This window comes from Pieris rapae, chromosome 10 (assembly GCF_905147795.1).
Source record: "Pieris rapae chromosome 10, ilPieRapa1.1, whole genome shotgun sequence".
Taxonomy (NCBI): Eukaryota; Metazoa; Arthropoda; class Insecta; order Lepidoptera; family Pieridae; genus Pieris; species Pieris rapae.
In genome coordinates this window covers 2,765,258-2,792,951 of record NC_059518.1, presented here as the reverse complement: position 1 = coordinate 2,792,951, position 27,694 = coordinate 2,765,258, and the positions used below count along the sequence as shown (strand labels likewise).

At 31.6% G+C, this 27,694-nt stretch overlaps 7 protein-coding genes across 8 annotated transcripts in view; 3 read left to right on the top strand and 4 right to left on the bottom strand.

The window, feature by feature from the left end:
- LOC111000144 (heme peroxidase 2) overlaps nucleotides 1-1,438 on the top strand; it is a 30,936-nt gene extending 29,498 nt beyond the window's left edge. The window contains exons 22-24 of the mRNA XM_022269498.2: nucleotides 141-287; nucleotides 755-911; nucleotides 1,251-1,438. Of these exons, the coding sequence (XP_022125190.2) occupies nucleotides 141-287; nucleotides 755-911; nucleotides 1,251-1,433 (487 nt within the window). The 3' untranslated portion in view covers nucleotides 1,434-1,438. The remainder of the gene's footprint in view (nucleotides 1-140; nucleotides 288-754; nucleotides 912-1,250) is intronic.
- A 1,236-nt stretch (nucleotides 1,439-2,674) lies between these two features.
- On the bottom strand, nucleotides 2,675-7,726 carry LOC111000141 (serine-threonine kinase receptor-associated protein). Of its 2 annotated transcripts, none has more exons than XM_022269495.2 (8): nucleotides 7,493-7,726; nucleotides 6,597-6,731; nucleotides 6,299-6,457; nucleotides 5,788-5,909; nucleotides 5,269-5,350; nucleotides 4,594-4,761; nucleotides 3,615-3,820; nucleotides 2,675-2,800 (listed from the first exon to the last, which is right to left on the bottom strand). In XM_022269495.2, exons 1-7 carry the CDS (start codon nucleotides 7,605-7,607, stop codon nucleotides 3,627-3,629), a joined length of 975 nt encoding a protein of 324 aa, XP_022125187.1. In that variant the 5' UTR covers nucleotides 7,608-7,726; the 3' UTR covers nucleotides 2,675-2,800; nucleotides 3,615-3,626. The 2 variants fall into 2 exon arrangements, with proteins under 2 accessions (XP_022125187.1, XP_022125188.1); XM_022269496.2 differs by lacking the exon at nucleotides 7,493-7,726 and adding an exon at nucleotides 7,080-7,173.
- Nucleotides 7,727-8,010: 284 nt separating this feature from the next.
- Nucleotides 8,011-8,450, top strand: LOC111000105 (signal peptidase complex subunit 1). The gene has a single exon (XM_022269450.2). It carries the CDS (start codon nucleotides 8,113-8,115, stop codon nucleotides 8,392-8,394), a length of 282 nt encoding a protein of 93 aa, XP_022125142.1. The 5' UTR covers nucleotides 8,011-8,112; the 3' UTR covers nucleotides 8,395-8,450.
- Nucleotides 8,451-8,855: 405 nt separating this feature from the next.
- Nucleotides 8,856-21,550, bottom strand: LOC111000103 (GPI inositol-deacylase). The gene is made up of 17 exons (XM_022269449.2): nucleotides 21,219-21,550; nucleotides 20,914-21,005; nucleotides 20,601-20,731; nucleotides 20,360-20,514; nucleotides 20,014-20,292; nucleotides 19,614-19,784; nucleotides 18,959-19,077; nucleotides 17,482-17,616; nucleotides 16,925-17,078; nucleotides 16,187-16,452; nucleotides 14,788-14,904; nucleotides 13,711-13,932; nucleotides 12,598-12,786; nucleotides 11,830-11,983; nucleotides 10,616-10,917; nucleotides 10,028-10,129; nucleotides 8,856-9,804 (listed from the first exon to the last, which is right to left on the bottom strand). Exons 1-17 carry the CDS (start codon nucleotides 21,369-21,371, stop codon nucleotides 9,399-9,401), a joined length of 3,147 nt encoding a protein of 1,048 aa, XP_022125141.2. The 5' UTR covers nucleotides 21,372-21,550; the 3' UTR covers nucleotides 8,856-9,398.
- Nucleotides 21,551-21,834: 284 nt separating this feature from the next.
- Nucleotides 21,835-24,079, top strand: LOC111000158. Its single transcript, XM_022269515.2, has 2 exons — nucleotides 21,835-22,338; nucleotides 22,657-24,079. Exons 1-2 carry the CDS (start codon nucleotides 22,003-22,005, stop codon nucleotides 22,915-22,917), a joined length of 597 nt encoding a protein of 198 aa, XP_022125207.1. The 5' UTR covers nucleotides 21,835-22,002; the 3' UTR covers nucleotides 22,918-24,079.
- Nucleotides 24,080-24,107: 28 nt separating this feature from the next.
- LOC111000130 (UDP-N-acetylglucosamine transferase subunit ALG14 homolog) lies at nucleotides 24,108-25,443 on the bottom strand. Its single transcript, XM_022269484.2, has one exon. The coding sequence runs from the start codon at nucleotides 25,131-25,133 to the stop codon at nucleotides 24,483-24,485; it is 651 nt and encodes a 216-aa protein (XP_022125176.2). The 5' UTR covers nucleotides 25,134-25,443; the 3' UTR covers nucleotides 24,108-24,482.
- A 456-nt stretch (nucleotides 25,444-25,899) lies between these two features.
- Nucleotides 25,900-26,954, bottom strand: LOC123689511. Its single transcript, XM_045629842.1, has 2 exons — nucleotides 26,900-26,954; nucleotides 25,900-26,780 (listed from the first exon to the last, which is right to left on the bottom strand). Exon 2 carries the CDS (start codon nucleotides 26,731-26,733, stop codon nucleotides 25,900-25,902), a length of 834 nt encoding a protein of 277 aa, XP_045485798.1. The 5' UTR covers nucleotides 26,734-26,780; nucleotides 26,900-26,954.
- Between the last annotated feature and the right edge of the window lie 740 nt (nucleotides 26,955-27,694).

Genomic DNA, 27,694 nt, shown 5'->3' with positions numbered 1-27,694 from the left:
GAATAATTAACTTGTTTGGACAGTGTTAGGTACACAAATGTTTGTAAAGTGACAATTTCACATATATAATATAAATAACGTTATATTTTACACATAATAGTATATGATGCGGTATTATTAAACTTTATATTTTACTCTAGGTATGAAAACGATAACCCAGCAGCCAGATTCACAGAGCAACAATTGGCCGAGATTAGAAAAACCACTCTGTCAAAGGTCCTTTGTGATAACTTTGACGTTCCCACAGATATACAACGCGCTGCTTTTGACTTACCAAGCAATTTCTTGTAAGTATATCTAGTTACCATATTTCTTTAATTTTTAATCATTATTTATAATCAAATTGTTTTATGTTCCAATAAGTGATGTAAAAATGTTAAGGATATTTTTTCTTGTGGTTTGTTGTAAGTTTTTTTTGGAACTTATAATATATTATGTTTGTCATCAAAACTCATTAACTACTGTATGGATTCTAAAAACTCTTTCACACTTAGAGTACATTTATGATATAAATTTTCAAAGATTTAAAGAAATAACTACAAATCCGTGAGAAGCCCAGAGGCCGCTTAAAGTAAAATGGATTAATTCACCATTCAATTTGTCCTTAAAAAATCCCAATAGCGACTTTAAATTGTTTACATTGGTTTTGATCCACAATCAAACATTACTAGACAAATGAGAAAGTTAAATGCTTGCCTTCATGTCTCTATTAGCTAGTACATAGACCAATTTGCAATGTCTATAATTTTTTCAGAAACCCTCGCGTTTCTTGCGCGTCGCTGCCAAAGTTGGACCTATCAGCGTGGCGGGAAAATTCAGCACAAGGCTGTTTAATAGCGGGACGCGCTGTACCCTTAGGCGACTCTGCCTTCCCATCACCCTGTACATCATGTATCTGTACTGCTGAAGGGGTGAGTCATGCTATTTATATTAGTATTTAATTCCGCAAATACTACATACTACATTTATATAATCTACTTCCTTTGTTTCAATATGAGTAACTACTTGTTGACAATAAAGTGAAATTTTTGTTGGTAGAAGACAACACGGTCTTGGCACGGTCTGACACGTATAGTTCATTTATTAGAAATATTACACGCAGAAACTACTTTTAATACTATCAAAATAAAAAATCGCAATCCAAATACTTGGTAGACCTTATGTGATTTAACAATTCCTTAATACTTCCTTATCATTTGCTCTTTAGTTCAAAAAAAATTTCGCAGTTAATCAGCACTTTTAAATTCCAGGCTCAATGCGCATCTTTGCGCATAACGGACTGCGCGCAATTGTCCCGCGAATGGCCGCGTGAAGCAATTCTACGCGATGACGTCTGTACGGCGCAATGTGGCGCCGCCCCACAGGGTAGACCACCGAGGCGACACAATATTAACTTCAATTTCCCGGACTTAACTGGATTTATCGCTAAGTGAGTAAGTGAGTTAGAAATAAAACAATTAAAAAAACGTTGAACCTCTAAATTAAAAGTTCTAAGTATTCACTCGACGGTCACTCGCGTTTGTTATTTATAGCCCACTTTGTAACAAGTATAAAGAACATTGGCCTAAAACTTAGAACTGTAAAAATAAAAAACTTGCACCATAATGAATAGAAATCATTGCTCTTTTTTCGAAAAATAACATCGAACTACAAACAAGGAAATGTCACAGTGTTTAGAACTGTCAATCGCACGCGACAATTGACTCTTTCAAAAAGGGTTAGGGGATGAAATTTATATAAATCTAATTTGTTTGTATGCAAAAACGAAAGTACCGTAAAGCGTTCAGGCTGCCATATAAAAAATAACCTTAAGTCAATTCACCAAGGTTTAATTTATAGAAAAGTTTCTTGAACCAAATGAGAGTCAACTACATGTGAATTTATATATTTTTCCTGGACTGGATATTGTTTTACCTTTATATACACAAGTATTTTAATATACAATAAAATTGGGAAGTATTGTGATATATCTCACCTATAATATAGTAATCGGTGCTCCGTCCTTAATAATAATATTTAATTAATTAAACATTTCTATACATAAACAAATTGCGTGAAAATATAATACTCATATATTTTCGCAAAATTTGTATATTGTATGAAATATTTTATTAAGTACAAACTACTAAGTCGTAGTTTTAGACAATTTGTATTATCGGCATGATTTGATCAATTTATCAGCCATTATAAGCTTTAATTGACAATAAACCGAATGTTACCATCTATGAATAGTTAATCTATTGAAATCGAAAACATGTACCATTGTGTTACCATTTTTACAACCTTTAAGTTAACGAATTTAAAATAATTCATTTATACACTGCCTCTGTTTTGTAAATTTGCGGCTTTTGATATTTAGTTGTAATTAGTTCTAGTTTTTGTACAATTTTAGAAATATAATAATTTAATAATTTTTTTATTCTTTTATTTATATTATAAGTTATTTAAAAACTATTTACAGGCACTTTAAGTTCAAATACAAACATTCAGTAGCACATCACACCAAACACGCACAAACAAAAATTATTACTTAATAATATATTTATACAGAATAAAACGAATATATTTACAAATTATTTATTTCGTTCCATAATATTATCAAGTCTGTAAGTTTCTTTTTAAACAATTCATGAGTATAAAAAAATGTGTTGAAAAAAAAATAAACAACACAAACCAAAAATTTGATTTTTAAATGTTAGTCTCAATTGTCAACCCGCACTAAAAACTAGCACTGGGGTATCGTCAACTTTACGAAAACCAAACGATCCGTTTCGATTGCACGTTATTGTTCCTCGTTACTCTGAAACAAGTAGAAAAACATTAAAAATCGTGAGAGGAATTTTAAAAGTTATTTCTAAATACATATTAGTAAAATTTTCTAAGACTAGTTATGGTACTGAACCATAATTTTGGTAACACCAAACTCCCTGATTTACCAAAAATCTATATGCCAATATAAATTTTGCACGACCCCAAATATTATATACAAATAGTATCTAAAAGAATCCTTCTCAATTATAATTATTATATGTATGTCACAGCCAACTAGTTAAATAGCCTAGCCTTTAAGCTAAACGGCGTCGCTTAACTAACGGCATGAAAGATATTCATCCGTAGCGTTTATTACAACATTCAATAAACTGTCTGGCTCATGCTTAGGCCATTCGTATATAAACACATGACATAACAAATATTTCTTTTAAAATTAAATTGCTTAAGTCAAATTTACATTATTATTGTCACTACACTGTTCCACTGTACTTGGTGTTTTTCATGAAAGTTGTGGTTTTCCGACGTCATATTGACAGTTTGAATAGTTTCTAATTATGTTTAAATTAACAGTCAACAGGCTATGGAAGTAATGAAACGTCATCGATCTAAGTCATTTGCATAGCTGTTTGTTCAATTGGCTGAACATCTTTTAGGACGTTAGTTAAACGGCTAGGCTTTTAATTAATCGGCTAGGTGGCTGCGACATAATATATACGTTGTGTTTTTTTTCTTTAATTTGTTTTCTTTTTCTTTTATACCCATATCCTAATAGCAGATTCTGATCTTGGAATGACCTGAAAGCTGAAAATAAAAATAGCAAACTTGCAGATTTTGATAAATACCATTGGGCTGTGTCAGTTGGCAGCAACCTCCTTAAATCCATTAGCAAGAGGCGCGGCATCGTTACTTCGCTTCCAAAGGCCATAAACTCGTCCAGGAACGGCTTGCCAGAGACGGACCGTCCCGTCTTCAGAGCCTGTCGCGTATAATTCCCCGTCTGGGGACCATCGCACACAATGCACGGGACCAAAGTGACCCTTATTCGATTCTGAAAAATTACGAAAACAAATGAAAATCGCAATCGTATTAAATAATATTGTTGTTCGTAAATATTATGTATATTGCATTGTTGACTTTAAAATTTAGATGGAAATAGGAAAAACTTTCTCACTACCAGAGAGGTGTAAAATATGATGTTTTGTTGTTTCTATAAATAACGAACTCATATAAACCAGTCATGCCTTGAACATCGTCGAGCAATCAAGATACATACAAAATACGAGGGCTGATTCAAAAATATTCACACTTCTCGAGTTAATTATTTTTAAATAGAAAATTTATTTTAAATTAGCTATGCTAGTTTTAATAGTCCAGTGAATAGGCTATATCGCTTACAACTTTATTATATAAACATTGATGAAAATATTGATGTGTTTTACAACAGTCTACCAACATTCCATAACTTTGTTTTGCAGGCTCCTTAATCTTAATGTAGTTTAAGTTTTAATTTTGTTTGTTTATATATACTGTTATTTTTATCTATCTAATATAAATTGTTTTGTTTTATTTTATTTTTGTTTATTCCGTGGTCGTTCATTTAGATTTTCCTTTAATGTATTGCTTAAGTTCTAATGTTATTGATGTGTATGTATGTTAAATCTGTGATGTTTTATTTATTGTATATTTTAGGCATACACATTGTTTAAGAATGTACATACATAAAAAAATTGAATACCACTTAACATCAGGTGAGCCTCCTGCCCGTTTGCCCCCTGTTCTATAAAAAAAAAAAAAAAAAAACCAATAAGGTCTAGTAATTACCGAGTTCAGTTCCGGTATTGTAGTCAAACTTGTATACTTTGAGGTCCTCTCCGCCACAGACAAAAGTGGCACGACTCGGGGCCAAAGACGCGGAATAACATCGGGTGGGTACTGCCACTTCCCGCATTAGACGCATCGTGTCCGAAGAATAGAAGGATACATTTGTACCTGAAAATACAATAAAAACAAATCCTTTTAGCTTAACTTAATTAATAAAGAATAAAACAAATTATCAAAGATATTAAATATCGTTTAATATATTTAGCGGACCAGACAGACGTCCTGCGTGATATTTCAAGAGATTAGGATATTATACAACATATGAAAGTACAGACTGCATCGCCATCTGCCGGGCTGATTTGTGAATTTGAACCATCCAGAGTTCCATCCAAATGCATACAAAAAAATCATTCAAATCGGTCAAGCCGTTTAAGAGCAGTGCAGTGACATACATAGGTACAGTAAAATTAGATATATATATATATGTAAGCTTTCCTATCTTTTAAATTAGATCAAACTGCACATTTTGTGTGCAAATTTGATTGAAATCGGTTAAGTAGTAGAAGTTCATAACGGACAAACAACGTGACTCGTAATTTATGTAAATACATAGTCAAAACACAAACATTTTATTGAAAACTTCCTTAAAAAAAGGATATAAGAGTTATTTCTTACCATGTGTAACTGTCAAAACAGCGCCATCTCTAGATAATTCTAGACTGTTCGGTGTTGAAGAGAACTCAACCTTTTGTACTTCCTGCATTTAAATAAATTAAATTGAAGAAGTATATCTACAATATTCATATCAATTTCAATAAATTTTAAGTCAGTTCCATTTTCTAGAGTAGAAAATTAACTGCATCGTGGTTTTCGAAAAACAAATGCTCAAGTAAAATAGCTGTAAAAAATTCAATTTGAAATTTCTAATCAAAGATGGTACGAGATCCGGCCGCTAGTATTTTTTTATTAAACTATTAAAAACTATATTGAATTGATTTTTGGAAAATTTCGTTCACTTGTTATTTAAATAAAATATCGGAGGAGCTATTTGAGATCGAAGTGCAGTACGACCGAACGTCAACTTCATATGTAAGGACCTGTACCTAATATCACAAAGGTCACTTTAAAACCACCACTTAATATGTATATTTATATAAACGGTTTGCTATACATTAGTTCGGTGAAATATCCTACCTGTCCACTATTACGATCCCATACACGCAAAGTAAGGTCATCACTAACGCTTACAATACGTGAATTGTGCAAGAAAACAGCATGCCTGATACTACTTGTGTGTGCGCTGAGTTTTTCTAGAGCTGAAAGGCCACGTACAAACATTAAATAAGACACTTCCTAAGGTAATTCGCTTCTGATTACTCCTAAGATTTTGAAGTAAAATAAACCTCTAAATGCGACTCCCGGGTGCCAAAAGAGTATTGGAAATTCATATGAGTCATACTTAGCCCTAATGCTAGACTGTATAACCGTCTTAGAGTTTGTTCTAGTGTTCATCCCAGCTGTGAACGGCTGGATTTAAATTTTATTAAATAAGTAGGTAGACAAATGATTATGAATCTTCTATAAACTGTACCAGGTTAATTTACATTATATTTATTTTTTTCACACCTTGAGTTACATTGTCGAAGTTTTCACATGTAGTCTAGTATGTAGAGAGTAGATCTAGATAACAAAAACAAAAACTTACCGCCAACTTCAGGCTTATTAAGATCATAAACCCTGATAAGCTTTTCATTACTCGCCGTAAGTAAGAGAGTGTCTTCTGCATTGAAGTTAACACTTTTTACTATGTGCTCATGGTCAAATGTTTGCAAAACTTCACCAAAACGTGCATCCCAAAGTTTTGCTGAAATCCCAAATATACTGTCACCACAAAGCATTTCAAATTAATCAAAGATATATCAGATCCTTTAAAGCATGTTATTTATAATAACAATAAATTTTTGATGAGTTTATCATATAATTGTCTACATTTTCTGATATACCTGAAAAGTCTGCTGCTCCACTTGCAGCTAGGTTTCCATTTTGAGTTAAAGCCACACCCCATACAGCACCTTTATGACCCTCAAATGTACCTATCCAGTCACCAGTTTCACCTTGCCTTAACATAGGTTTGCCATCTATGAACAGATAGATTTACATTATGCATGATAATTTATAATTAGATAAAAAAAAATGTAGCTTTCAATTTAAAAATATAAAAGTAAGAAATTCATTTTAGTTGTTGATTTGGACTATAACTATATTTATATTATTTTATTATTATTATATTAATACCAGAGTCATTACAAATAACAATATATTTTGTCCACTAGGAAATCATTCATTTTTTTAAATAATAACTATAAACAACAAAATCTTATTGGAATACAAATTCTCAAAAAAAGGGTATAAACATACAATAAAATGAAAGTTCACAATAAAATGCAGTATGATAATAAACATTAATGTCAAGTGCTTTAATACACCTTGAATGAGTTACAAGGTGACCCAGTGTTGGTATGAGTGAAATGTCAACACCACTGAACAGGAAAGTAACAATTAGTTGACCCTATAGCAATTCCAACTTACACAAAGAATGAACGCAACTGTACATATAAATAAAAGCACGACTTAATCAAGGTAAACAAGGCCCAACAGGAAACTTAAACGGAACTTCAAGGTACTTCCTACAAGACCGGAAAGAGAAGGTCAGCCCCATACATGGAAAGAATTGTTCCATACGGACGTAAAACATTTCGTCGCCTTTCCAATTAACAACATCTAACATCTGTCGTTTTATGAATACAAATATCCATAAATTACTCACTTGCAAGTCTTCCACCTACATCTGGGCCAAGGCAAAAGGGCACCCCAACTGTAGAAAAGATTAAAAACTTACCTTTGCAAGCCGAAATCAAAAAATATCCGTCTTTTGTTACATCACTAAAGTCCAAATGCACGACTGGTCTTGTGTGGCCACCACATGTTAGAGGTACTTGTTTGAATGAAGTCATTTTGTTTATCAATTTGATTATTGTACTTTTTGAAAATAAAATAAAATTATCTTTATAAAATTAACCTAATGAGTCCGATCGTACTGGATGTTGACAATCGACTGACATCAAAACTCCAATGTAAATTTCTCATTAGAATGACAAATCCGAATGAAAGTCGTGAGTCGTGACATTGATGAATAGATAACTAACATAAACAAGCAAATGTTGCTTCCCATATGTATTCTGTGCATTTGTGTGAATTTTATGTCTTAGATTTAACGTATTTGCGCTTTCCTTAATTAAAGTTGGTATGAGAAAATAATTTCTTCTAAAAATTATAAATTTTAAGGACTTTCGAGAAAAAATGTGTTAGCTGTCAGACGTCAATTAACAATTTATTATCTGTGTACAACCAAAGTATTATGACGTGTCCAAACTCGGTGCAATCCGGCGACGTTGACAATATTTTGACAAATTTTTCTAGTTTGTTTAGAAATTTGCCACAAGTACTAAATATTTGAAAATGGAGTTTTTTAAATCAATACCGACTCACATTGACTATGTAGGCCAAGCAAAAGCAGAAAAACTATATAGAGCAATCATAACGTTATTCAGTATAGTTGGATTTGTTTGGGGTTATATAGTTCAACAGTTTTCACAATCCGTGTACATTCTTGGTGCAGGATTTATTTTAGCAGCAGTTCTCACTGTGCCACCGTGGCCTATGTATCGGCGCAATCCACTTAACTGGCAGAACCCAAGGAATACCGAAGAAAAACCAGCTGGCAAGAAAGGAAAGAAATAGTGTTGTGTGTATATGATTAATTTCTAAGTTTCTAATTATATTATTATTCCTCTAAATGTGTTTCTATACAAAATCAAAGCACCTTATAAATCTCTAATGGATATTAATGTTTGATCTTGTATTTTTTTTAAATATTGCAGAATGAATGAATTTTTTATTCTAGAATCTAGACTGTTGTCATTTAATGAGATAAGTTAGTAAGGACTTATGTTATTAACAACTAAGTCCTTTTTGCTATCTAAATATCTTAACTATGGACAAAATGAAACATTTTTTTGTTTCCTTTAATGTTCCATTCTATGTACATACAAGGTTATCATTATACAGGGATGATATATTGTTGTATTAGGCTCCTCTCCATATTATTAGTCACTGTACACATATTAAGAAATCATATGAAGCATCTTTTTTATTTAAATGTTGAAGCTTCAGAACTAGTGTTGTAATGAAATAAATATAAATATGTACTATAAAATTTATTAGCATGTCTTATAATCTCAAAACATAATGTCAAATTCAGCATGAATTTTTATGTTAAATATATTTCTCTAATAGATTCCCTATTAATTACAAGCACTTAATATTAAAAAAATATTACTCCATAAATTTACATTATTGTACTAGGATGAAGATCTTAACTTCAACTAGTGCTCAATATTGCACCAGTCACCTTTTATTACCTAGGAGCATTTTACTCAAGATTCAAAAACTTCATAAATAAAATACAAATAACTCAATACATTTTGTAGTTGTTTCAAAGACCCCTCCTTGCACAGGTATCTTAAATATCTACAATATAGGCAGTTAAAATTATTTTATAATAGGAACAGGAGTTACTAAAATATATGAAAAAAAAAAATATCTTCATAAAGATGCGTATTTGAGTATGACCACAGTATAAAATAATCTAAACCTTAGCCAAAAATCTTCTATATTAAACTAACTATAGTGTGATATGCTCATGTAGGGGTCCCGTGTTGCATTCCAGTTACTAATTAAAAATCTTAATGGTCATCACTAAAATTAATTTTGTCTCTGAGATTTTTGAACATTGTATAAAGTCTACTTTCATTGCAGACATCACAATTTAGTTCAGTTTCAATATTTTCACTAGTATTTTGAGACTTTTCTTCAGAGCTACTAGCAACTGTGTTTTCATTGATATTATTTAAATTAGATTTAAGATTTTCTTTGGTACTTGGCTCTTCAGTGGAATCTTCTTTCTCATCTTGTGTGGCATTTCCTGCAGTATTACAAGATTTTTCTTCTTTATTGAATAATTGTTGTATAGTTATTATGGCAAACATAATTGCAACACCATAGTTAATAATTGATAGTGAAAATGGTCCAAGTGCTATGATAAATACCGCCATTGTAAAGAGCAGCGAAATCACTGCATCATAGAACTTTCTGAAATAGAATAAAGGTATTTTTAAACTAGCCTCTCATAGCCACTATGGCAAAGTGGTAAATGCAAATGGAAGTACTTTGTTTGAATCCTGGAGAAAACTCGTAAAATTTTGTACATAGCATTCAGGCATTAGTGGTTAGTCAAGCAGTTAGAAGTAGTGAATAAGATTTATTCAAATTTCTTGCTTGAAAAACTTGTAAATACATATTAGAATTTACTTACAATTTCTTTTGAGGTCCATTCATTTGCCAAACAATACCCGAGCAAGCTGACATAAGCATACCAGTGTGGTAAGAAGTGTCAGGTGTTAATACCATGCTGTACCTATAACATATTAGTGATACTACTCAAAAAACAGAAATATGTTAAAAACTAATAAATATATTCAACAAAATTCTTCTTTTAAAAACTTCATACAAAAGTGTTTTTTTATAATTAATTAGAAAAGTAAGTACTCCAGGAACCCATGGTCATATACTAACCTAATTTTCATTTGACTACTATAATAGGATTATTTTTTAATAAATAAGATCCATGATTCTAAGTAATCTGGGCATACAAGAATTTAAAAAAAATGAGAAATATCTAAGTTTTAAAGTTGATTTACATGTTATATAAATCTGCGGATGTGTTTGTAATTAAACTCCTAACCTGCTGGACCGGTTTTGCTGAATTTTTTTCTTTGTTTAAGTGCACATGGTTTAGATTTACAATTGAAAGATTATTTTTGTATTTAACAAGTGTGTACAGGTTGAGATACATCTTTCGGATGTGCTAGTACCTACTGAACAAATATAAAAAGTGACTTACTTAAAATTCCTTGCCCATGTCAAAAGTGCTGGTATATTAACTAATGTAACACACATCCACATAAAGAATAGCATCATGTGGAAATTAATATTATTGAGATCTTCATCAACATTTTCTTTGGGTGCATCTTTACAATCATTATTGACGACTGCATTAGTAATCTCTTCAGGTTTCTGGTCTTTGAGTTCTTTATAACATGTCTCCTTAGTTTGTTTTTTGAACATCATACAGATTCTACTACCAATTTTTGCCAATAATTTATACACGTAATCTTCCAGATATTCTTCATACATTTTTGATATCTGCAGGAAATATTTTATTAGGAAGTAGTGTAGTCATAGACGCTTGATATTGAGAAAAAATCGTAGGTAAATGAAACTTTACACATGTAGGGCGAGTATAATTATTATGAAATAAATTTAAGTTAAATATTAATTTATAATAAAAATTTTAGAAATGATTTTTTTTTAGAATTAATTATTTGGAACGGAAGCTGGACGTGAAATATCTTAAACACAAAAAAAAACAAATTTATAAATCTCCCGCGGCCGTTCATATGATTAAGTCTACCATTAACCATTATTTCTATAAACCCCGCGTACCGTTACAAGTTTATACTTCAATCGACTTATAAGAAATATTCAACATTTTCTCATGTCTCTAATTTCGACTCGAACTCTCCTAAGTTAAGTTTAGTGACATTAAGTAATAAAAAAAAGTAACTAAATAATTAACTTAATATTTTTATTTTAGTAATTACAGCTTTTGTTTATTTATTTATTTATTCACACTTTGTTGCAAAAAAAACACAAATAACACAATACATAACAATTACAAGGGAGGCAACGGGCGGCCTTATCGCTACCAAGCGATCTCTTCAAGGCAACCTTTAGCTTTAAGTTTTAGCGGGATATATATTATATATTTTTTTAATAGAACAAGCAAACGGGCTGGATGCTTATCTGATGTTAAGTGATACCGCCACTCATGGAGACTCAATGCCAGTGGTCTCGCGACTGCATTGTCGGCTTTTTAATAAGGCTTTTTCTTAAAGCCTAAGTCCATTTAGTTAGTAACTATAATTAAATGATTATTGTTCCTTGCTTAGGCGTACAGTTGTCGGAACAGTTTCAAAAAGCATTACGGACTATAATAATTCTAATAAGTTATACAATTTAATACTAATTTACGATTTATTTCAGTAAAAAACATACCATAAACGCGTAAAAAGCCGCTCCCGCTGTCAATGCCGCCGCACCACACGAGAGTGGCACAGCGCACACTAGCGCCGCACTCACAACTAGCGGAACTTTTTGGAGACCCGACGCCACCTTTTCCGCTAGTCCGTTGCCACCGCGCCATACTATTCTATTAACATATTATTCTAATTTAATAATACAGTGACTCTACAGCCCGGTATTTATTTAATGCATTTGTAAGAATCTAGTCTGCACCAACTGATACATTACATTTTTAGTTTAGAATTATATTTGGGCGTTTATAAATTAACTAAACCAACTATGCCAGCGTTAAGTGCGAGAAACGACGGGAATTATTCTTTAAGAGTTCCCAGCATTAAACTCGATATAACAATTTATAAATTATCAATAAATTACTATGTATTATCTTATCATAGTTTTTACGATCTGTTAATGATAAAAGAGCAGTGTTGCAGTATGCAACCTTTATCCTTGAGATCGTGCGTTCGAATCACGGCTAAGCATCATAAGAATATTCTTTGTATGTGCACAATTAGCGCTTGGTCCTATGTGATGAGATGTGTTAGACACAGAAAGTTACTTGTCTATGAAATAAAAATGATCAAAAAAACGGATGTAATCTGACGCCATGATCCTCCATGATTGATTATTATTATTATAACGAAGACTCACTTCTCAGCGAAACAATTTGTTTCCAAATATTAGACAAAAAAAGTCGATTATTAAAAAATATCTATGTAACTGCAATATGAAAACGCTTACTTAAAAAGCAATCGATGCGCCAATTGTGATGAAAACACCATCACAGCAAGTATCCCGGCAGCTGCCACGTTCACTATACCGAGAGCCGTCATATACGCCGGCAGTACTAACAAAGATTTCGTAAAGTACTGGAGTTCTAAATTATTCCAGCTAGCATTTTCTAATATCATTGTCAATAGTGGTACAGACCTGAAGATATTTAATATATACAATAGCTAAAAATATAATTAAAGATTTTAAGTATAATTTAAATATTTTCTTAATCTTATTTTTACTTGATACCTTTGCCTGCATACACTCAATAGCTATTTACCCACTCAAATAGCAATTCACTTATCGTTATCGCTCTCGTGTTACTTTGCAAATAAATGGTGACAAAACATTTTAAGACTAAACGAATAAATAATTTTAACTAGTCATAACTAACTTCGTTCACACAATGTTATTATTACGCAAATCTAGTTGAATCCACGAAATTAGCGCTAAAATGTGTTTATGGTTAGAAAATTGTGTCAATTGTCAAAAAACCTCTTTATTACTGAAGTTAGATTTTTTTTAATATTTTTACTTTTATGTAATGAGTTGGAAATAGGAGTAACTTGGAAACTAAAAATTGGAACATTTTGTATTCATACAAATGGCGTATAAGACGCTCTTATCAAATTAACTCCGGCTAACCAATTATTCATGGCATTTTGGCCATAAACCTAGTGATATCCACTTGTTATCAACTTTATTATGTTCCGATATGCACCGTATACATATCGTTAGAATAACGGTAAAGTATACTATTATTTTTTATATGGAAAAAATAAATTGGATGTACTTAATTAAAAAAGAATATATATTTTTTAATATAATAAGAGCCGTGAACTCTGACAAGGTATTGTCTTACTTAAAATAATACACGATGTATAAAAGAATACAACGAAAAGCTAAATTATACTCTACGGAGTTTAACGGACAAGATCTTTGTTTTTGACACGTGGCAATTAAAAATGGCGGGGTTTTTTGACAGTTCTCGCTTGGGTAAAATTAAATTTAGACTGTGATACATAAACAAATTTAGATTTAATTTATGCAAAGATCTTATTTACTATGCAAAATACTTACATTATTCCCATAATAGCCAGTCGGCTGAAGACCAATACATAATATGGCTTGACACTTTCGCTCATAAGCGCTGTATGTATTGAGATACAGGTTCCATTCTCTTTCAAGCTTATGAGATTGGCCCGTACTGCTAAAAGTACTATGGCAGCCACATATGGAACTAAAACTGGGGTGTAATTACGAACCAACTGGGCAAGACGGTAGTACCAGCTACCTGATATACTGAAAACAAATTAAATAAATTTTGATCAAAAATTCATATAAAACCTATTTAAAAAAAAAAATTACTGCCATAAACAGGTTACTAATAAGTATTTCAGGTTTCTCCTGTAGTGAAAACTGTATTTTAGGAGCCTGTGATTTCCCAGTTAAATTATATGGAATGTGTAACAATATCAAAAATAATTGTAATAATTCGAGTAATTTGTTTTATAATATTTTAAACTCTAAATGTTTATATATAGAGAAATTAACAAAAATATTAAGTTTTATTAAGTACTTAGGAGGTGGAATGGCAAAATGTTAAATATGTTGGCATGTAGCTGCTAATAAGGTAGACGAAGTAAGAAATCACATTAACGCGAAACGAATTTCGCGCGGGCAACTGGTAAAAATCATCTAATTTCAACAATTTCACATGGTGTCTTTCATTTATATATACTATTATTAAAAAGCGGATAGATTTGTGAGGAAAGATATATTTGTAAGTATATTTAGACTAAAAAAAATTCTTTCACCATGTGAATTCTATTATCACTGATTAATATAGGATTAATAGCAAGAAAAATAATAAGGTACCATAATGTTGCCCAAAGTGTAAAAAACGCCTATAAAATATCTTTTAACGCACGCGGTGCGAAAACTACTAATGATAGAAATGTTTCACAATATATAGAACATATCAATATCTCAAAAAATCAAAAAAAATCCACCCATGCGTGTGTGTGTGTAATATGTATTGTTAATAATTCTATACCGTTGGCCAATAGGCTCTGTGTTAAACACCCAATAAACACACCTCCTTTTTGAAACCAGTTATGACACATTGTTTTAATAATCAAGGACAATTGCACTCACCTTATCGTGAATGAGCATTTAGGATCCAATAGAAGAGTGATTTTTATTTTCTCATCTGAAGTCACGTTTGGGTTACTTTTGAAAAGCCTCAATTTCATCGGGGAACGCTTTAAGTGCCTAAACACACGAAGGGATTACGTTTTTTCGTATTAATACTATATTGAAAAATATGTCTAGAAATAAAGGCTTTAAGAAAATGCCAGAAATAGCCTAAGCCAATTCGGTTTAGGCTATTTCTGGCATTCGAAAAGTCACCGTCTGTTAGTGGATAATTTAAAATAGGCTTTTGCAAGAAGCTAAAGGAAAATTTTAATAATCTATATTAAAACTAGCGGATCCTACAGACGTTGTCCTGCATGATATTTCAAGCGATTAGGATACCAAACAAAGTATGAAAGTACCGACTGTCACCTGATGGTTTAGATAAATCGGCTGATTTGTGAGTGTAAACCATGAAGGGCTCAAACCAAACGCGGAAAAAAATCTGTTCAGCCGTTTAAGAGTAGTTTAGTGACATACACACAGTACAGTAGAATAATATATATATGCAATCAAACTGCACACGGTATGCAAAATTTGATTGAAATCGGTTAAGTATAGTAGAGTCCATAGCGGACAAACGTTGTGTAATTTATATATATTAAGATTATCATAAACAATTACACTAATTATGACAGTTTGAGTAGTTCTCAATGTCAATATGTAATACTTCTTTTTTGATAATAGAGATCGGTTTTTATTACGTATAATCTTTTAGCTGTGTAATAAAGATTATTGGTTTATATTCGTTTTACAATAACTTTAATCTATATTTGTTTTTGTACATGTAGCAAGATTTTGCTGTAATCACTTCAGTACGAATACCCTTCCACCAGAATAGATATACCCTGACCCGGAATTATTATCTATTAATAAAAAAACATAAAAGGTATAATTTTGTAAAACTTCGAATGTGATTCCCAATCAGGGCTTAACCCTATAAAACCTCTTGGGGGATTCCCCGTCCCATACTCGCGATCTTTTAATAAATGATCAATGTCCTTTATACCATTTATTGCTTTTTACTCTCGATGGGGTGACACCACCATGCGATGTCAATGTAATGGAAGATGGTTGCTGCAGCAGCCAGTCACGGGGTCTCTTGGTAGAATGCTAACGCGACCCCAAGTTACCCCAACAGTGACGTGATTGATGGGAGTGGTTTAGTGGGTAGGGCTTTAAGAGCGAGTCACACACTCTGTGCGAAAATGCATTCCCCTCAATTAAAAAAAAAAAAAGGTGACACCACCAACTTCCGCACCGGGTGCCACCCAAGGTAGTTACGCCATTGTTGTATAAGTACTGACGTATAGCGACATTTTAAACCACTATTAATAATTATTTTAGCCCATCTACTTACGTGAAATAATGGTAGTACTCGTTATTCTTCGCCCACGGGACTTGCATCTCAGCGGTCACGTGATACGTATGACACGTGTCAACGGGTTCCACATACAACAGGTACGCTTCGTGTACCGCATTTAAATCCGGTAAAATCAACTCGTAGTACAAGCTATTCGGCTCGGTTTCTTGCTTTATTACGTGTTTTGTAAACGACAATGTAGACGGTAGGTTAACGACAATTTGACGTGACGCGTAATCGTTTATATCAACGTTTAGAGTAATCTGTAATTCATATATCACTAATTTAATCATACGAAATGGACAAGTTTTTATTTTTATTCATCATCAGGAAATGCACTGTTCAAGCAACCAGTGGTAATATTCACGCTTTTCCGGTCAAAGTCAAAATTTATTTATTCATACATATAGGTAACATAATGTACACTTATGAACGTCAAAAAAAAAGAAATATTAAATGAATCTAATTTTACATTTACTGCCAGTTCTCAAATCAAGGGCGTAGAACGGAAGAGAAGAACTGGCAATAAACTCTCCGCCACTATTTTTAATCGCGGTCAATGCATCCAATTTCATTCAAAGCGATGACGTTTTTAAGTACCTAATACATAGAATTCAGTCGGGACCTTTGATTTTGGTGAATAAAACTAAATAAAAACATACCGGATGTTACTAATGTCGTCATAAGCGGTTTCGACTGTATAAGATTTGAACTAGTAGTTAATATAATACATACCGGCTTTCTTATTGGCGATACTTTAACAATAACGTGAGTCCATTCGGGATATTTCTCTATAACACTGTGCAAATTAATTGTGGCCACTTTCCGTTTTACTTCGGTGGCAGAACCGCTCCATCTACTTAATTCGCTTAACGACATCGCTGTTTTACTATAATAATATAAATATATAAGGATAAAAATTCTTTTTTTTTATTTCTTTATATAGACATACATGAATTACTCTGCATATTAAACGAACTTAGAGTACAAAACATCGAACATAACTACAACGAAATTCAAACATCTTAACAACTACTACAACTAAACATCGATTTTGTTTAGACCGATTTGTTTAGTATTTTATTTATATGTGCATGCTTTAAAAATACAATAATATAAGATATCAAAATTTTACACATTTAAAAAACAAACAGTGGCGCTTCATGTTTCATGATCATTTGTCAAACTAGGCTGATCACCTATAGATAGATACAGAAATCTGCGGCCCAGACCTAAAGAGGTTGTGGCGCCACGATTTATTTATTCGTATAAATAATATAAAAAATACTTACCAATATCTGTATGTACTATCCACATCCTTAGCGTTACACCCAAAAAGCCATTCTTTGTCATCGACATTAACAGTTTCAATAGCAACAAATCGATTTTGCGGAAATGTTACAAGACGAATCATCAAGTACGTAGTCCTGAAAACGGAGGTACCTAGTTTATTATTAACATGGCGTCACTCCGCAAAACAATATTTCTTCGTTATACATAAGTAGGTATAACCCGACCTATCGTTGGGTCAAAGGGTAAGGTAAGGTAAGATTCAGATTCCTATTCTTATTATTGAAGTGAAACTTCTTTAGGCGCATGAGGGTTAAATTTTTACGAAACGTCACAAAGATTTGCAGCGTTTTGTCGAAGAATAGGGAGAGATTAAGACCGATTGAGTATTATTTATATTATCATTAGCACGTGTACAATGTGTAAACAGTGTTAATGAAGATATACAACTACATGGAGTGATCATATACTAGTACATCTATTGGGGCTTTTAGCTTAGTAATACATAATTAGTTTACAAAGACGTTTCACTACTGACGTGTACTTTGTACGCACGCAATTTTTCTGAAAAGGCCGACAATGCACTCGCGAGCCTTCTACCAATGTAAGCCGTCTAATGGCGGCGGTATCCCTAATCAGGTAAGCTTCCTATCCTGACACAAAAAAAAATGAGACAGGGGGAAAACATAGGTACATTAAATTTAATTATAATCGCACATGCACGCACCGCCCATGGACACGCACATGGTTTACAAGTTCATTACCGGCATGCTAGTAGTCATTTCTCGGAGGCAACACTTAGAGCTTATAGTTATATTTCCATTTCAGTTTAATAATAAACCACTTGTAAAAATCACAGGTAGACCTTAGAACCTATAAAATTTTACACTATTTGCGATAACTACCTAGCCAAGAAAACAGTGAATATAGAAAATTAAATGAAATTTTGCTTTCAATTTTTTTTCCCAAATGTTCTTCGTGAAAGTTTAAGCTTAATCAAGACCGTATGTCCAATAAAATAATATAATTTAAGAGTAGGTAATGTAAAAATTTATCATCCCTGCTAATAGTAGTCATAAATTTGGTTCTGACGCAATACGTACAGAAGCAACTAAAATAACGATTACTGCACATTAATAGGGTTTTGGAGATTCGCCAACGAACTGAAAATTACCACGTCAGTTGGAAATTTTTAAGTTAATACCAATACACTACATATATTTTATGACGTTATTATATTATATATTAATATTATATTTTTCCGCCAAATAAATTTGGTTAAAGTTTACTATTCAACACCTAACCTAACCAAACTAGATAATAATTCGTTATTTGGACGCTTAGATTCGTACATACTCAGTATAATCAAATTCAAGGTATTGAATTGTAAACCCAACCCATAATTTTTTTATAAAAATATTTTAATTTGATATACCTTAATATCACACACATATGTTCCCAAATATTTAAATATAATACCTGTCAATCTCTGGTCTAGATATTTGATAAATCCTTCTATTATCTTCGTACCAAAACGCGTCCGATATCATATTAACATTTGCACGCGATTTCTCGCTCAAAGTCATTGAACGGTTAGCCTTAAAGAGAAAGTATATTAAAAAATACAATATGATTTCATATACAGTGGATTTCGGTTATAACAACGACGGAAAGACCACCACCTTGATCCTTCGTTGTTATATCCGGATATAACAACGAAGGATCAACTGCGTTTTTACTCAGAATATCACTTCGTAACTGATCCATAGGTTTAACTTCGAAACAAACACTTATAACCCATTGCTTAACTACCTATAGTTATATATGGGGTATATAAGAATTTGTTACAGAAACATCATCACAAACAGTCGCTATAACCCAAACTCGGCTTTACACCCTGTCATAAAATTTGTACTAAACTATGATTTAGCTAAGCTGGGTTTACAGAAAATTGTTGCTATATTGAAATAATTGTTCTAAATATTACAGTAAGAAGAGAGCGACTTTAATTTAGATAATTTAGGAGGTTTGAAGTTAACGACTTTTTTTATTTGCTGGGAATTGCAACAATTGTGCAAGTTGATCTAGCTACATTATCAGACCTATCTATTATTATATCAATTAACGCACCTACCACAAAATATTGTAGAGATTTCACTTGGATATGTTCATAGTTATCAGTAATTTGATCTGTCCTTGTATCAATGATATCAAATAGATAGCGGTTTATAGCCAAAACTAATTGTTTGCACCAAACCATACTGATATGATCTGGGGATACCCATACTCCTGGAATTGCGGATGCCTAAAAACATTTTCACTAAAAAACTTATACCATTCCCTATGTAGCACTCACAATAATTGAACAAGAATCTCATTCATCACATTTGTGATGAAAAATTTTACAAAAATTTACAAATGCTTTAAATATTTGTTCAAAAAATGAATTGTAATGTTATAATGCCACTTTAAATGAAATATCTATTTGATCACACTCCTGGCTTTTCAAAATCCAGCTTATCTTAAGTACTTACCAAAGTATTAATGTTACTGACATTTGATGACGTTAACCCAGCAGGCACTAAAACATCTCTAGGGCCACTGCCAAAACTAATCAATAGCTTTCTATCTTTAATTTCTTTATTAGGTTCAATATAAATTTTCCATTCCAAATCCATTAACCTGTAGAAGTCATTTATGGCAGGATCAAAGTTTACAATTGGTGCTTCTAATGGAGCTGCTAATGTTATTGCAATATTTGTTGTATTTATTGTACTTGGGTATGCCAATAGCCTTTTAGCTATGACTCCTCCCTGTAATACACTCACAATTACTTACCACTTTAATTTGGTATATGATATAAAACTGTTGGTACTTTACCATTGAATGACCAATTAATATCACAGATGATGGAATAGATTTAGTGTATTTATTTTTATAAAGGCTTAAAATTTTTGAAACACAAGCTGCTGCAAACTGAGTTTGACTTTGAAGCACTCCTCCATAAAGGCCAGACAACTCCTCATTATAGCTTACTGAAAAGTTGCAATCAGAATTAACATTAAAAAAATGTTAAAAATAAGTATATGTTAATTTTTATTAATTCAAATAAAAACCTTACTTGTGAAGTAATCAAAATGGTTTTCATAGCCATTAGATAAAGCTTTTCTTAATGCTACTGATGCAAGAGATCTTGCTTGCATGTGACTGCCAGAATTTCCAGGTAAAAATAACACAGGCACACCATCAAACCTGAGGTTGATAAATAATATTTATTTGCTAAATGAACCTATTTTACTGGTTCTCTATACTATTTAGTTAAATAAAGTGTGTTACAGGAGAGATGATTATTTAAATATTTATAAAATATGATCAACTTTGTTACTTACTAATTATTAAATAATATATAAACCATAAAAGAAAAAACTTTTTACCACATCTTCCTGGCTCTCTCTGTAAAACGACCTTCACTATATGTGTATAAACCATATTGTGGGTATATATTACTTTCAACCATGGATATTCGCTAGAAAGTAAAGAATTTTAAAATATATTAATTAATACATAGTTAACATCCCAACTTATACTAAGCGAAACTATTACCAAAATTCTTCATAATTGTTCATACATTACTCTCAAGTCTATACATCTATATATATATAGTCTATATTCAACTTTTATTTACAGCTTTAAGTTTAGCTCAAAATATATATTTAAGATGACAAATTATTTTTCTTACCACGAATTGAGGATATTCGAACATATATGTCATGGCACAATAATTGTTTTTATCACTAAAATTCACATTAAGAATCCCGATTAAATAGAATAATAAGAAAATAATAGAAACAAGTTGAAAAATACTGCCGCCAGCCCATTTTAGAGATATCATTGTAAGGCATTAAATACTTAAAATAAAAAATATTTAGAATTCAAATTATCTGAAAATAAGTTGATCTGCAATTTATATAATTTTTATTTCTCAGTATATATTATTATTTATCACCATAAGAAATAACCACAGATCATTTGAAGACTAGTGACAACGACCTACGACTACGACTACTTCAGTCAAATTACAAGAGAATTTTGTTATGATAATTAACTACCAATCACAAGCTAGCAAGCACAGGACAAAATATATACTAGAGGTATTAAACTAACACTAACAGGAGAACTTAACAATTTCAATATGGTCCTTTTTTCATTTATGTAAATTAGTATATTAGTAAGTTTTCTCTAAAATAATCTTATTCAATTTTCTAATAATTTGGAAGTGGCGAGTAAAGACCACAGCATGATGGAATATTTATATTCTATGCTTCACAGTACACAACATTAACAAATTCATAGTCAAAAATAATAGACGGATGTTGAACTTAACATTTACAAGGAAATGTGAGATTTTTATTTGGCATAATTTCACTTAACATATTGACAGTGTATTCCATTGCAAAGGTTCATATTAATATATGTTTAATATTTCTTGGGTTAGTGTTCTTATTGAAATAGAAGTTTAAAAAATGGCGACTGTATTTGATAGTCCATTTATTCGACAACGTTTACATCGTCTACGGCACCGTGATTTCGAATTAGATGAAGATCAAAGATTTGGGCGATGTGATTGTACAAGCTATTCCTACTTCGTTCTATCCATGGTTTTATTTTCAGTAGGTACAGTTATTACTGTGCTTGCTCTTGGTCAAGCTGATGGATATATTTTGAGTAATTTAGGACATATGTGGCTCGTCGGACCTATATTCATATGCTCGGGTATGATGGTTGCTGTGAAGAGCATGCTATATCTACGGAGAAAAAGTGTTATTCAAATGCTACTTCATCAGCGTGCGATTATTAGGGTGAGCCAAATTAAATATATTATATTGTGTAGTTTTAAAAACAGTTTTATTATACCTATGTTATTAATATTAATCATAGACTACTCACTTCACTTTATATTTCTAATTACCTTTACAGAAAATACCATGATTTTTGTCTGTTCAAATAATGGTAACCTTAACCTGAATTTTTTATCTTATGTAAATATTGCCAGTAAGTTATGTTTACATATTCTAAAATACAATTTCTCTGTTCTAAGCTCATCAGTACAGTATTAATAGAGTATGAAATATTATAAATTGAATAAAAAAGATTACCAATTATTTTATTCTTCTTAGGACATGGCAAGTATTCAAGCAGAATATAGTACTCAAGTTCCTAGAACAGCATCTAGTGCAACCTTGCCACCATCATATGATGCACTCATTGCAAATGCTGCCACAAGCAAACCTCAACCATCAAGTTCTGACCCACCTCCACCCACCTATGATGAAGCTATATATTTAATAGGTGAAGAAAAGTTTCATATTGATAACAATATTGATGCTAAAGACGAAACCAGTAACCAAACAAATCCTACAGAAGACATTAAGCCTTAAATTTAGATGCATAGTATGGTCACTAGTTATTTAAAGATTTACTTAATTTTTGTACTTATGTTCAATAACATAGTCAACTTTATCATAGTATTCTTATAGTACCTAGAAATTACCTTGTTAGCACAGTTGTTATATTAGGATTTACATATTATTATGGTAATATTAAAAAATTCATGACTAACTTTTATCATGAATGGTTTGTCCGTAGTTGTGCCTAATATGTATAAATAAGCTGTTATATTATAAGTACTAACTAATGGAGTCTCTTGACAAAGCTTTACATAAGTATTTATAAATACTTATAACTGAAGCAATATTTACTAAGAAATTGGAATCCTTTGTAGACATTGGCTTAATATTATCTGTGATTGAATGTCTTAAACTTGTAAGGTCAAATCTCCTGTGATAAGAAATTTTAATTGGGCTTGTAACATGTAGGCAAATTTTAAATCAGATTATTATACTTTAAAGCAGTCATCATCACAAATGTAATAAAATTAATTTCTAGAGTACATTAACATTTAAAAATACTTATCAAAATCAAGCTATAAATCAAGTTGCAAGCTCAATTCACTTAAGATATGCCTAGTGATGTCATAAAATATTTTTTCCCAATGATCAAGTGGACTTAATGTATCATATTTGAATTATTTCTACAAAATATTGTTATCTAAAGTCATGACATCATCAGATTTTTTTAGAAACTTATAGTTGAATAATGAGCTATAATCTTATTTCAAAAAATGTATCAACACAACAATTAACTTTACAATGGAAATCAAAAGAGTATATTGTGTTAATGTGGTCTAAACAAACAAATTCATCATATTTGTAATAGTTTTGTTGCGATATAGAAAACTTAAGGTTACAATTAAGTGTTTTTAATGCATTTCAATGATGTGTCATAGGTCTTTTTACTATGTCATTTATTTTTCTGTGAACTTTTCTCTATTTATTTATCTACTTTAATAAATTGAATTGTTCATGTGGATTAGGAAAAAATATATTCATCAGAACTAATATTGGTTAATAGGAAGTTCAATTTCAACTTAAAATGTTGTGAAGACTGAATATACCATTTACATTGTTGGAAATTTATATCAAACATTTTTTTAACTAATGTTGTATTTGTATATAGAATAATGTTGATCTGAATGATGTACTTTCATAAAAAAGAAAAAAAATACATCTATATTTATAACACTTATTTTATTAAATAAAATTCTTTGTATTTTGTAATAGCCCATACCCACATAAATATCCCATTTTATGCAGGTACTATACCATACTACATTCTACAAAATTCTTTCGCTCTATAGGAACTGAAAAATTGTGATATGGCTGTGTCAGTGCTTTTTGCAATAAAAATGTGTTGCCTTAGAACTGATTGTTCATGGAAAAGCAGTCTAGCATAAGGACATATTTAATCTGTATGACCTGACTGTATTACCTAGATACTGGGTTTCCATGTGCTCAATAAAACAGAAACTGAAATGTTAGATATGAACGGTCTTGGATTTATAGTTAACAAACATATTTTTCAGATGAATAAAAGAAAATCTTTATTATGTTAATCTACCATAGTATTTACTTCTAAAACAAACTTTATGTACTTGTGGCCATTGAACTACAAATACATCTGCAAAGAACTGCAATATATTTCCAGTTAGTGATAATGTTCTTACACGACAAACACTTTCTACAAAAACAATTCTACAGTCTATTAAAAACAGACATCTCATGATAAATGCAACTATACAGATTGGAACACATGTACCAGGGCCATTACAAAATATAAGATTCGGATTGAACTTATATATGAATGGAATTGTTACAAAGATTGCATAAAGAGTACTAAAAAATGAAGACTTAAACGACTGATTGACATTTCTGCTTCGTGGAATTTTACTTATTTGATAATTGTTATTATTATTTTCAAATTGAAGTATTTTTGTTTCACTGGTGTTATCAGTATCTGCCATAATGTAGAGACGAGGTGTATATATCTGCATATCCATTTGCGACATTAGCTTCAGAAGCTCACTTGTATGCCCGCCAGATCCAACGCAAAATATTGTTCGTAGGGATTGTTTTGAATGATTAAAACCACATGATTCAGTATATATGAAATAAATTATGTATAATCCTCTCGCGAATATAAAAACAACAGGAACAACTATAGATACTTGTACTAATATTAGTATCAAATTCATCATAATAAAATTAAATGAGTTTTAACTTAGTGAATATGCGATATTTTAATAAAAGTTACAACCACTATTTTGTAACTTATTTATTTACATCGTAATTCGTAAGCTTTTTTTTTACGATCATGGTGCAGGCTATAGTCATTCGACCATACCGTGTTGTGGTAACTGGTAAATGTATTATCACTTGTTTTGTCAGTGGATTCGACATCCGTGAAAATATCATAGTTTAGAGGCCTTTCCCATTACATTAGGGATGTAGGGAAGCGTTTATAGTCTTAGCTTTATGATATATACTTTACCTCTACTAAATCTGTGGCTTATGCAGAGATAATACACGTCTTTGTTATAGAAAAAAACTACAGTCCTGCCGCTTACAGAAAGTGAACGAATAATGAATATAAAGATGGCTTGAAGATGAAACGACTTGATACTGTTAAGGTAGAATAATGTAGTGGAAAACAAATAAATAAAATAAAAATAATCTCTTAATTTTGTCAAAGCATAGAATTTGCCAAAACGGACAGGGTTATAATATTTAAAAAAAATATATTCATGCCACTATAGACTGTCAAGTATAAGTTGGCGTTCCAGTGGCGGCGCCTCCTACAACCCTCTGTGTTGCCACTTTTTTTGTTTAGTTTGGATTGATGGATATTCTTAGATATTACATTAAAGGTAAATAAAAAACTCAATAACAAAAAATTATTTTTTATAGTAATTATGGTCTGTTAGAGGCATTATTCCTTCCATGAATTCTTCAGAGTCATCTGTGTCATGTGTGTTTTTTTATGAAATCTTGCATCTCTTGTTTCTTACTGTTCATTGTCACGCGTTTATTTATTTTAATACAGTGATATGACGCATTGTCCATCACTATTAATGAATTGGGCTCTAAGTTTGGGATAAGCTTTTCTTGTAGCCATTTACTGAAGTTATCTCCATTCATCTCGTCGTGATAATCTCCACTTTTGGTCTTAGATTTGAAACACAAAAGACTATTGGGGATAAAACCTTTCTCACTTCCGGCATTCACTATGATCCATCTCTGACCTTCTGAGACTTCTGTAAGGACACCTTCAGTTTCCTCAGACTGCCAACATTTTTTAACTTTATAGCCAGGGTGTAAATAAGTCTCGTCCAAATAAACGATTGGCCTCGGATTGTCACTCCTTCTATTATTGTCTATTTCTCGTAAAAATCTTGATCGCCAGGCAACAACATCATATCGCTCCATGAGAACCATCCTTTTGGATTTATTCTTTTTATAACTAAATCCCAACTTGTGTAGTATTTTTCTGAGAGATTCTATACTACCCTTGAAATTGATGTCTGCCTTTAGATCACAATGTAATTTTCTGAGAGTAGGGACGGAATTATTTAAATAATAAGATTGGATTTTGCGTCTAATAACACAAAGATCAAAGTCATCCAAATCAGAAACAGTTAATTTTCTTTTTCTACTTTTACCTGGAGTGACTAGTTTTATCGTCTTAGCCTCGGAAGTAGTGTTCTCTGGTGTGGAATTGTCATCACAAGCTGTGGATGTGGAAGGTCCTTGAGCTGCTTGATTAGGGACTTCAGTTCTCGCTGTAAAATTACTTTCCATGATTTTTCCCTCTGAAACTATACGGTTCACGGTTCTTTCAGAAACACCTTAAATAAAACAAAAAATATTTTAAGTTATCCATCAATCACATTTACTTTCAAAAGCAATTATTATTTTTCCCTAAATTTGGGGATATAAATATCACTTTAAACTGGCAATACTTTACCTGTCAAAGCCGCTGTTCGAGCATTCACTTGTTGAAATGGAATAATCGGCCCATTGTTACGTTTCTCCTCTTCACAAAAACGTTTTACAGCTAGAATAATTTCTCTAGCTGCACTCCGCACTACTTTTGGCATGTTTCGTAATGATTTTTACACTTTAAAACACAATTATTATTAGCACCGACACACGTGAGGCTACCAAGCTGTTAGAACTGTCAACACAACTGTCAAAATTAGTACCTTTTTCTGCCACACGCCAACTTACACATGACAACCTATACGACGCAATGCATTTTACGCAGAACACATCAAATATATCTTTGGACACAGTTTTGCATAGATAATATGTCAATATGTGTATATTTGATGTTTCTAAATAGTTTCCTTTCTAGTGTAGCGTATCGTAGATACGCACTAAAATGTACATACTATATGGTGTAGTATTTTCTATACGATTTTGATGTATGTGGTAATATAAATACAGGACACTTAGAAAAGAAGAAAACAGACGTCACTCAGAACAGACTTTTAAGATGAGTGAGCATGTATTTTTCCTATGAGCCTTTCTATAAGAATATAAATTAATTACCGTTGTTTGTGAAGAAATATATCAATTTAACAAAGATAAAAATGGGTTGTGATTTATAAAAATATAGAACATCCCATACTAGTTTTATAATATTTTATAATGATTCACTTACATACACTTGTTGCTTTAGCCGAAATAAATAACTGAGTTATTTATGACTTTTTCGATCTGGTAGTACCGGTCAAGAAGACCGGTCCATTCAATTTAT

What these genes read in the sequence shown, in the direction of transcription:
- LOC111000105 (XM_022269450.2), top strand. Translation starts at nt 8,113, where the DNA reads ATGGAGTTTTTTAAATCAATACCGACTCACATTGACTATGTAGGCCAA.
- LOC111000130 (XM_022269484.2), bottom strand. Translation starts at nt 25,133, where the DNA reads ATGATGAATTTGATACTAATATTAGTACAAGTATCTATAGTTGTTCCT.
- LOC111000141 (XM_022269495.2), bottom strand. Translation starts at nt 7,607, where the DNA reads ATGACTTCATTCAAACAAGTACCTCTAACATGTGGTGGCCACACAAGA. An exon ending in GGGATCGTAATAGTGGACAG is followed by an intron (nt 5,351 to 5,787) that starts GTAGGATATTTC and finishes ATTTAAATGCAG; the next exon opens with GAAGTACAAAAGGTTGAGTT. An exon ending in CAATACCGGAACTGAACTCG is followed by an intron (nt 3,821 to 4,593) that starts GTAATTACTAGA and finishes GTAATTTTTCAG; the next exon opens with AATCGAATAAGGGTCACTTT.
- LOC111000103 (XM_022269449.2), bottom strand. Translation starts at nt 21,371, where the DNA reads ATGATATCTCTAAAATGGGCTGGCGGCAGTATTTTTCAACTTGTTTCT. An exon ending in TCAGTAACATTAATACTTTG is followed by an intron (nt 19,785 to 20,013) that starts GTAAGTACTTAA and finishes AAATGTTTTTAG; the next exon opens with GCATCCGCAATTCCAGGAGT. An exon ending in TATCGCCAATAAGAAAGCCG is followed by an intron (nt 16,453 to 16,924) that starts GTATGTATTATA and finishes TATGAATTACAG; the next exon opens with ATTACTCTAAACGTTGATAT.
- LOC111000158 (XM_022269515.2), top strand. Translation starts at nt 22,003, where the DNA reads ATGGCGACTGTATTTGATAGTCCATTTATTCGACAACGTTTACATCGT. An exon ending in ATCAGCGTGCGATTATTAGG is followed by an intron (nt 22,339 to 22,656) that starts GTGAGCCAAATT and finishes TATTCTTCTTAG; the next exon opens with GACATGGCAAGTATTCAAGC.
- LOC123689511 (XM_045629842.1), bottom strand. Translation starts at nt 26,733, where the DNA reads ATGGAAAGTAATTTTACAGCGAGAACTGAAGTCCCTAATCAAGCAGCT.